General features: G+C 43.9%; 1 protein-coding gene across 1 annotated transcript in view; it reads right to left on the bottom strand.

Annotated features, from left to right (window-relative positions):
- Positions 1 to 798: 798 nt before the first annotated feature.
- The window catches only part of LOC308559135 (uncharacterized protein), a gene marked incomplete at both ends in the record, with an annotated part of 127,951 nt that continues 117,938 nt past the window's right edge, over positions 799 to 10,811 (bottom strand). The window contains 4 exon segments of the mRNA XM_081141426.1: positions 799 to 924; positions 3,278 to 3,399; positions 6,552 to 6,672; positions 9,996 to 10,205. Coding sequence (XP_080997552.1) covers positions 799 to 924; positions 3,278 to 3,399; positions 6,552 to 6,672; positions 9,996 to 10,205 — 579 coding nt within the window.

Raw genomic sequence — 10,811 nt, 5'->3', positions numbered from 1 at the left:
GTTGTAAATTGATAAGTAATACCATACCTTGTCCTGTTGAATTTTGGTTTTGATAGCATTCATCAATATTCCTCTTGGCTTTTGTTTTTTTATATTTCAGAAATGTTTGTGTGTATGTCTGTGCACGTGTGTGTGCATATACATCTTTAATCCATTTGAAATTCATTATAGTGTAAGGTGATGATTTAATCTACTTCAAATAGACTCAACCTCAATTTGGAAGGCTACATATATCATACAAATGTATGTATATAAATGTTTCTTTGGTCTATTCTGTTCCATTCATCTGGTTATTACTATACCCAAGATAGATTTTTCTTGTCTGAACAAAAAGGCTTGGATTAGGACTTTATGAAGAGGATTTTGACATTTGTAGGAAGAATAAAAAGTCTGTTAAGAGAGGATGATGTTCTTAAGTGAAACAAATAGAAATAAGTTCTCTGAAGTTTATTTGGATTAATCTGTTTTAGTTTTCCACTTACTAGTAAATACTGCTTAGCAGTAGTGCCCCCTCTCCTGACTGTGTCATCTAATCAGTATTTCTAGAACCCAGGTAGAGAGGCTGTTGATTGACCAGAGGCAAGGCCCATGTGGTAGAAATGCAAATCAACTCTTAGGTTTCAAAATCTAGAGCCAACTCCTTCACCTGGGACGTTCAGGGTATAATCATGTCAGTCCTTCCACACTATCTTCACAGTACTCATAATAATAAGTACTAGATAAAAGGTGTAATGGAGTTTAAAATCATTTTTATTTATTTAAATGCTTATAGAAATAAAAGTTGGAAAAGGATTAGGATTACCAGTCAGGTCTGAATGGGGTTCTGGATGGAGCTGTTTGAACTTGAAAAGCTGAAAGTTGAACATTTTCTGCCACAATGGGTAGGAAGACATCATTAGCCCTTTTTCTGTGTTTAGTAGGTACCTGGAATATAAATATTAAGTAGACATTGGAGCTTTTAAGGAAGATGATGAATAATTCTTGTTATACATCATAAAAAGTCACTAATGAGACCAAGATCACTGGTCTGGTCTGGATTAGGCCATTTAGAGTGCCGCCTTGTACATATTTTGCCACTTGTCATAAAGAGAACTGGTGGTAAATGAATCCATCAGTGGAAAGCCACTTCCTGCGGAGTAAGAAAAGATACCCCCTTTTTTGGAGTAATCTGAAAGTTCCTTAATATTTTATCATTTGTGTTAGTGCAGTGCTATTTTTGTTTGTTTTAGAAAATCATTGGTGTTCTTACATTCCAGCTATGCATAAATTCCTCTTTGTCTTTATCTGACTTGTCTTATAGGCCTTGCTTAAGAAGTCAGACCTTAGATTTAAAGCAGTTCCAACTAATTTTTTGCCTTTCCTGGACCTTCAGCTTTTTGTGTATAGTCTCTACTGTAATAATCCAGGGGCCCACAAGATACTTTTTTCATTGTTAGAATGTATTTATTTAGTTGGGTAATGTCTCACAATGAGCTTTATATCATCACATCAGCCTTCTAAATCTTCCAAACAGTGGATCTCCACTAATGCATTTAGCTACTTGGCAGCCTACCCTGATCCCCCATGGTATACAAACACTTGCTTTGGGGAGTAAAATGGGGGTGAAGTCAGTTTTTAAAAAATACACTTTTATTGATTTTTCAGAGAGAAAGGGAGAGGTAAAAACATCAATGATGAGAGAGTCGTTGATCAGCTGCCTCCTGCATGGCCCCTACTAGGGACTGAGCCCACAACCCGGGCATGTGCCCTGACTGGGAGTCGAACCATCATCTGGATCCTAGGTTGACGCTCAATCACTGAGCCATGCTGGCTGGGCTGGAGTCGATCTTAAAAGTCCTTATGGACTCATACACACCAACTGAATGTTGCTTCCTTTTGGAAAAGGCTTTTTCAGAAACAAATAGACATATACTAGAATTTCATTTTAGTCAATGACTCCACAGATTGGTGAGTCAAGCAAATGGTGGGCATGAAAACTGTGGCCCTCCTTGGTCAGGGATCTCAGTTGGGTATTTTCCCAACCTGTTTTTCCCTCTCTGTATTATGGCCTCTTAACTGTATGTTTAGAAATACAGCAACAAACATTTGTTCCAGTAACTAGATATGAGCCACAGAATTCACACCTTCAAAAGAGGCCTTACAGTGGCATATTTTCTGTGACAGAATGATGAAATGTTTAATTTTTTTCAAGGTAAGAGAAGGAATTCTTATTTTTTTATTTTTCAATTACAGTTGACATATTGTATTAGTTTCAGGTGTACAGTATAGTGGTTAGATATTTATATAACTTACAAAGTGATCACCCTGATAAGTCTAGTACCCACCTGGCACCATACAGAGTTAGCACAATATTATTGGCTATATTTCCTATGCTGCACTTTACATCCTTGTGATTATTTTGTAAACACCAATTTGTACTTTGTAATTCCCCTTCACCTTTTTTGCCCAGCCCCCTAACCCCTCTCCCAACTTGGCAACCATCAGTTTGTTCTCTGTATCTATGAGTTTGTTTCGATGGTTTATTTTGTTTTTTAGATTCCACATATAAGTGAAATCACATGACATTTGTGTTTCTCTGACTTGTTTCACTTAGCATAACACAAGAGGAGGAACTCTTCAATGTGTAGATCAGGTGTGTAACTAGGGGGATCCTGAAAGACGTCGGAGCAAAGAGCGTAATGCACGTTCAAGGAGCACAGAGGCGGCGCTGGGAGAGGATGTAAATGTTCACATGAGCTGAGAGCTGAAGTATTTTTAATAAATCTTCAGATGTGTGTTATGCCTCAAGCTAATCTGCATTCCAAGAATTTCTTTGGAGGACATTTCTCACGTGTTTTAAACTGATTTCAGAAACTTTCCACTCTGCCAGGGAACCCAGATAAGGAGTCTGATGCTGTTAGTTGATTATTGTAGATGAGTTAAAAAAAAAAAAAGAGAACATAACGAGGTGATGGTACTGACTCCCACACTTATTTATTGAATTGTAATTGAGTAAGTGCTCTTGGGCTTAATAGTTCCAATGTCAGAATTTTATAATTGAGCAGTGACAGCAAGGTGGCAGACTAGGAAGCCCTGGACCCTCGTTCCCTCCACAAATACTGATTCAGCAGCAATTCATGGACAAATTCCTTTTGTGAGAAATCCAGAATATTATCCAGACCTAAGCACCTAGATAAGATTCTGACATTTTTAAATGTAAGTTTGAAGTGACCCTAAAACCATAACTTCATATCTACGTTTTTCATTGTTTCGTATATTCAAGTTTATCATTACTTACAGTCTTTGGCCTTTGAGTCCTTATTTTATTGCCCATAAGATTTGTCTTTAAAAGGTGTTGCTGGGAGTATCTGGATGATGCGGAAGCAGAACTGAGGGAGTACGGAGCCCGAGCTGTAAGGCCTATAATATGAAAAATGTTAAATTATATCTGGTTGCAGTGTACAGGCCTAGATTTAATTCATAAATGTTTAAAGCTTAAAGTAGGCATATAATCCAGCTTCATTAATTTTGAATCAAAAATGTCAAAATCTGGATAGAGTCTTTTGCCTAAGGGTCACATGACCAAGTGAAAGCGAAGGAGATGATGGGCGACTGGGGCAGAAGTGGACAGACCGAGAAAACTTCAGGTTAATAGGACTTGGTAATTAACCGGATTTGCAGGATGAGGAAGAGCTCCCAGATTTCTGGCTCAAGCAACTAGATGGATGTTAATTTTATTTTACAATGGATCTTACGATCCTGGCACATGCTCAATAACTAATTGCTGGTTACAGGATTAGAGGGATAGATGTGTGGGACATGGATAGATGTGTAGACAGGAAGCAGATAAAGATTAGCTCAAGGTCCCTGAGAAGGTAGGAGAGCACATAGGATCTTGTGCACCAGGATTGGCCAGGGGAGGAAAAGGGCACCTTTTCCATTTTCACAGGAGGAAGGAGAAGCAGCAGTATCGATGTAGGTAGGCTGGGGACAGGAAGTAGAGGGAGTTTTCATCTGATGGCTTTTAACTTCTCTGGGAAGTGGAGAAGGGCAGTGTCTGAAGGTCTGAAGAGACCAGGAATATTTAAAATAGTTGCTGCAAAGAGGAGTGTGCTGACCCCACCCTCAGCTCCAGGGGTGAACTGTGAGCTGAGCCTAAGCCCACCAGGCATCTTAGTCTCTGTCTTAAATGCTTTGTTTAAAATTGGGCACATAGCCCTGGCCAGTGTGGCTCGGTTGGTTGGGCATCACCCTGGGCACCAAAAGGTTGCCATTTCCATTCCCGGTCAGGGCACATGCCCAGGTTGCAGGCTTGAAACCACATAGGTAGTATGCAGGAGGCAGCCAATAAATGTTATGCTCTCACATCGAGGTTTCTCTCTCCCTCTCCCTTCCTCTCTCTCTAAAAAATAGAAAAATTATGTGTACAGCTCAGTCAGAGCCCTACTGTTTTATCCCACTCCTGCCTCCTGAGCTTGAACAGAGGGTGAAAGCTACTTGCTTCCCAAGGGGCTCCCCTCCCTACTGCTCCCGGCACTGTCAGCGCCCAGAGATGGGGGGAGAGAAACCAGTCCTCAGGAAATAGTTCAAACCATCAGAGTAACCGAACCCACTCCACTTCTGAACATCTCACAGTTCTGTGAGCCAACTGATTTCATTTTTTCCCTGAAGTGTTTTGAGACTACCTGCGCTAGAACAAGTGATAGTTTCTCAGGAGTTGCAAGATCCTGGGGGATCCATGTCAGTGCCAGGCAAGGAGAGCTTGCCCGTTCCCTCTGCCTTGGCTTCTGATGTGGGGAGCAGGGGGCTGCTGCTACCAGCCCTGCAGAAAGGAGACCTCACACCGCCCGCCGGCTTTTCCCCTGTGGCTTTGGTAGTAGAGGGCGATGTCTGCCTGTCTCCTTGGAGTGCTGGGTGCTAAACAGACACGTTTGACCTAGTCCCTAGCCTCTAATTAATCGGCAAGTAGGAAGTCCTCAGCAAACCCTCCTCCTGTCATTGCAGAGGGGGACAGATGGGGAGCAACTTCTGCCTCTGCCTCCTGGGAAAGAGATTCTCTCTCACTCCTGCCACATCCCCAGGCTTGGGAATTAGCGCTCCCCCCCTTCCTCGTGCTGCATGGTTCCTCATAATTGTGCAGGTGTTGAAGGATATGGGTGGCATTACACAACACACATTAACCCAGAAAGGGATTAAAAAGGTGCTTAGCTGGGCTGGAGGCAGAGGGGAAAGGGAGAGAGAAAAATCCCAGGGTGTGTGGAAAGGACTATGCCACACTCAGGGTCAGTGGCCAAAATAGGGCGCTTGGGTGTCCTTGATGTTCTTCCTCTTTGGGCTGGGTGGGTGGGACAAGGGGCGCCAGCCCTGCTGTCAGGGCTCCGGCAGAGGCAGGGAGGCGGGCCCCTGGGCTTCACCGACAAGCCCAGTCCTGCTTGTCAGGTCTTTGTGATCTTGATCTTTCTGCTTCTGAAAGGCTGTGTTTTCTCCCATCACTCACACTGGTAAGTAGCCAGAAGGAAACATAAAGTACAGCACAGGATGAGAGTGTAGTAACCAGCATCTGCACACTTAGTGCTTCTGTACTATCTATACTGTATGCCAGGCGTGTTATTTCATTTAACCCTCACAATACACCTTCGAGGTAAGCTATTCCCACTTTAAGAAGAGGCTGATTAACTTGTTTAAGGCCACATGGCAGTAAGTGTCGGGACCAGGGTTTGAACCTTGGGTGTTTTGCTCCAAAGCCCCCGCACTCAATCACCAGGCTGCACTGCAGAACAGAAAAGAAGAGGCATGGCTGATCTTAACAAGAGGCTAATCATGGTCACTAGTATTTGGTGATGTTTTCAATAGAGCTAGAAGAGAACCTGAAGTCTTCATCTTACAGGGGAGGAAGCGAGTATAGAAACACCCTGGGGTCTGCCCCAGCTCCACGCTGCTTGTGGGCTGCACAGCCCAGAGCGTTGTGCCATTTGTATAAAACTCCTCAAGCTCCCAGCGCCCAAGAATCATAATGGCCTTTATGAAGAACATCTCAGAAATGTGGTCATTAATATCCCAAGGCATTGAGATGCTTCAAAATCCAGTGCATTACCCAGTGTTCTTCTTTTTTTTTTTTTTTTTTTAATATATCTTTATTGATTTCAGAGAGAGGAAAGGAGAGGGAGAGAGAGAGCTAGAAACATCAATGATGAGAGAGTCAGTGATCAGCTGCAGCCCGCAACCCAGGCATGTGCCCTGACCGGGAATCGAACCCTGATCGCCTGGATCCTAGGTCGACGCTTAACCGCTGAGCCACGCCCGGCTGGGCACCCAGTGTTCTTTAGGTGGCATATTTCACACTCCTGGGACCAGTTTTTATGACTGAAACCATTTAGTACAGAATGACAGTAATTCAAAGAGAAGTAAAGTAGGAAATTCTGTCTGCAAATCAGAATTAAGGTTTATTCATTCATGTGTCATTCATTCATTCAACAAACATCATGGCATACCCACTCAATAACCACTGGGTAGTTATGGCTAGTCCCTGGGCCCTGGGAGCTTGCCCTAGCCAGAGAAGGGCGTCTGCTTACCTCCAGGTGAGCTCATCGGGACAGAGGATCTCACAGAGTCATTAAGCTGACTTTGTAGCTCTTCTACACACTGGAAAGCGTCCAGTTTCATGCTGCGCTCCTGGGCAAGCTGGCTTCTCATCTGAGGGGAAAGTGCTTGGGAAGCAGAGGTGCTTTCTGGTGGTGCATACATTAGTTCTGGGCTTCCTGGGGAGAGTGTGGGTCCAGGCCACCCCAGGAATACAAGTCTTCATGAAACCCTGGTCAGGCTGAACTCAGCCTTCTGAGAAGAGCTCCAGGAAGGCCAAGAACTTAACCCAAGGGGAGCAGAGGAAGCCCTTGGAACCCCTTATTACCTTATAAAAGCCGGTGTTTAATCACAAGTTATATCTTTTATGTTTATTTTTACCAGAGGGAAGGGGGAAAGGAAGAGCGGGGAGGGCACAGTTCACAGAGGACCTTGTAGGCCAAGCCATGCACCTACCCCAAGGACCCGTAGTATAGGAGTCCCTGAAGGGTTTTAAAGAGAGGAAAGACAATCTCTCTCCTAGATCGCAGTGCTCAGCTCAGCTCCTAGTCTTCAGGAAAATCCCTGGGGCCTGATATAAGGCCAACAACCTGAGGCAACTTCTGTGTTTACTAACGTGGCTCTTCCCAGCACAGCTGACTCAGAGTCCCTGGCCAGAGAGCCACTAGGTCCAAAGAGCACCTCATCTACACAGATCATGGGCAGTTTTTCTTTTGAAATTTATTTTTATTATCACCTAATTTTTTAATTATAAAAATGTAATAATAATGTAGTGGGTTGAATAGTGTCCCCTCCAAATTTATGTTCACCTAGAACAGGGATAGGGAAAGTTTTTTCTGCCAAAGGCCATTTGGATATTTATAACATCATTTGTGGGCCATGTAAAATGATCAACTTAAAAATTAGCTATGAAAAAAGCTCCTAGATTTGTTAAATTTTGAGTCCCACTCATGGTTGCATTGATTTCGAGGGCCTCATGTGGCTGGCCACCGGACGTTCCTCAGCCCTGACCTAGAACCTAAAAATGTGACCTTATTTGGAAAGAGTCTTTGCAGATGTACCTCAGTTAAGATGAAGTCATGCTGGTAAGGACAGGCCCTAAATCCATGACCGACGTCCTTATAAGGAGAGAAGAGGGTACATACACACGCGGGGACACAGGGATGAAGCCCACGTGATGAAGGAGGCAGAGAGTAGAGTGAGGCAGCTACAAGGCAAGGAATGCCGAGGACTGCAGGCAGCCACCAGAAGCTAGAAGAGAGGCATGGAACAGACGCCTCCTCAAAGCCTTCTAAAGGAACCAACACCTCGATTTCAGACTTCTGGCCTCCTAATCTGTGGGAGAACAAATTCTTGTTGTTTTAAGCCACCCAGTTTGTGGTAATTTGTTATAGCTGCCCTACTAAACTAATACACATGCTACTCTCAAAAATTCTACCGCATGTGTTTTAAATCCTATTCCTGTCTGTAGGGACCCAACCAGAAGGCCCCTGAATTTGCAGAACTGTGACCACAGGCTTGTCTTACAAATGTTAAAGGGTGGTTCCTTATATCTGTGGATGCTTTCAAGTGTAGTTTGACTTTCAGTAGATGATCAGCTTCTCAGAGTTAGGAAAGCATCCTAATACAAATGAGGCCTAAGGTCCCTCTATGTACTTTGAGGATTTGTGTAGGACGCTCATTCCCCGTGGATAGGAGCTAGGAGAAACATATCAGGACTCCCTCAGCCAGGCAGAGGCTAAACCAATTTGAAAAATATTAGCAAAGGAAAGAAAATGCTTAATAAGGACCTTGTATTAGCACACCCCACCCCCACTTCACAGAGGTTTGTACAGTCACACAACCAGTTAGTGGCAGAGTCAGGATTTGAATTCAGGTCTGTTTACCTATTTCCAAAGTTGTCCACCTTCACATTCCCAACAAAAAGACAAACAGCCAATATTTATAGAGAGTTGTGTGTCAGTCTCTGCTGTAAGTGCTTCATTTGAATTATCTCATTTAACCCTCCCCCAAATCCCACGAGGGGAGTACCTCACACCCCACTGCACTCACGTAGAAACTAGGAGAGGGGGAAGCCACAGCCCTTACCCAAAGTCACACAGCTGGGGCTTGGGGTGTGAGTCAGGCAGGCTATGGTCTAAATGGCCTCCCCAGGAGCAGGAGGCCGGCAAGGGTATGCATGCTCTCCAAGATTAAAGCGTCAAAATCTGTCCTTGGAGCTCAGGTTGGAGATGGATTAAAGACGCCACTGCTGGCTGAAGGGGCCCTTTCTTGCTGGCTGAGGGGGGACTGCTCCATGGGGTGGGTGAGCCCACCGACACCTGAGCCACCAGCAGAGTTGGAGGGGTAGTTTAAAAAGAGCCAATGATTGTTTTTACATACAAATGCTAAAAACATGTATTTATTGAGAGAAACTTCAAAATATGCATTTTGACTACTTCTGGAATCCCTGCCATTAAACAAAAATTATTAACGGGAGGACGTTGAGAAACTACTTTATGAACCTCTGTATTTTTGTGGTGGCTTTTAGAAAAGCATGATTTGAAGGACAAATATGTGACACCAAATTTTTCTTATGGGTTCAGGCATATTTGAGTTTACTTTTCATGAAATAAATGTGAAATTCTAATGTTCTTTTAAAGCTACTCATTTTCTCTCTATTTCTACAAAAAAAAATATTTTCTTTAGTGCTGCCTCAGTTCAATTTTTACCCTTTTTTTGTCATTTATTTTTGTAGAATTTTCCTTACTGATCTTCTCCTTGAGCACTTGAAACATTCCAATAATTAAATTTAATTTTACAGTTTCTCTTTTTAATATCTCTGGTGAATTAGTTGATTTATTTAATCGGTGACTACATGGGAAGTGCTGCTCTGAAGGGGCTGTTTCTTTTTCCTTTTGTATGGAATTACATTCTTTGGTTTCCTTTGTTGAAACTTGCATCAATCCACATCTATGTTATATTATATTATTTCCTTGTTTTTCTTTTTCCTGTGGGGTACATTTAGCAAAACTGTATTGTGTCTGGGAACCACTTTTGCCTCTCTTTTTTGTCTGCAGTTCCAGAAACACCATGAATAAAATCCCCTTATATTAGCTCTCAGAATACTTGCTTTTGCAAATTACTTGTCAGAATTTTCTAAAGGATTCCTGGTTCAAAGATTAGAACCAGGGGAAAATATGTTTTTCAAGTGGGCTGCAAGGATCCCAAGATACTGGGCCTTGAGGTAGTCAAGCCATCATCTCTCACATAAGCAGCCTGGACATTCACCCAGCTTGGGCATAAATATTTGTTTTCCTGGTGGGCCCAGAAGTGACAGAGGTGGAGAAACACTGCCGTGGGGGGCATGAGAGGCATGGGAAAGACGGGAAGAACAGAAGGGTCCCGGCTGTGGCTCCCTGACGGCTTGCAGGGCGCCGCGACCTCTCTGGAGTTACCTGTCGGAGCTCCCTCTGCAATTTCTTCCTCTGGAGCTGGCCCAGGCTGGCAGCCCGCTCAGCCTCTTCAGTGAGGAGCTGCAGGTGCTGTTCTTTCTGCTCCACATCTTCCAAGAGCTTCTCCCTGCTGAAGGTTTTCAGCAAATCCAGCTGCTGCCGGTGGAGAGACTCCCGGGTCACTTGGTGTTCTAACTCTTTCAGTCGTCGGGCCTGTGCAGGAAAAGGCCAAAAGAAAGGAGAGAGGCACAGAGTCTTTCTTCTCAGCACAAGGCAGGCACCTAGAGGTTGGGGGACCTCCACAGGGTCTGGGGGCAGAGCCGTGCGGAGTGCTCCTCGGCTCAGGGTGCCACAGCCCCGCTGCCCTGTCCTGTGCCAGCCAGCAGCAAGGCCACCAAGATGTGGGCCAGCGTGGCACTTACTGTAAGCCCGGAGGCAACAGTTAGGGGGAAAACAAAAAATAAATACACAGCAATCATAGCAGGCAAGTGATAATGCCACTATCCAGTAATACCAGGTCAAATAATGTGAACTTTTAATACCAAAACTTGACGATAATGCATATGTTACTTAGCTTATTGACCAAATAGTCATATCTGTCACACACTGCATCTGCATCGTCACTGAGCATTTGTCATGAGAGAGCAGGGAAGGGTTAACCTGGGGAGACAGGTGACCCAAGACTTGGAATGAGTGGGGAAGGGAGGCCCTACTCTGGCCTGTTTTGACTTCCTAAATAGCTTTGGGGAAGCCAGGTTCCAGCTGGTTAAAGAAGGAAAACAGTAAAAATTTGGTTCTGTTCTGAAATTTTTCTAATCA

The sequence above is a fragment of the Miniopterus schreibersii genome (assembly GCF_964146895.1).
Source record: "Miniopterus schreibersii genome assembly, chromosome: 6".
In the NCBI taxonomy this organism is placed as follows: domain Eukaryota; kingdom Metazoa; phylum Chordata; class Mammalia; order Chiroptera; family Miniopteridae; genus Miniopterus; species Miniopterus schreibersii.
The sequence above is the reverse complement of the archived record's forward strand: the minus strand, read 5'-3'. Positions and strand labels throughout refer to the sequence as shown.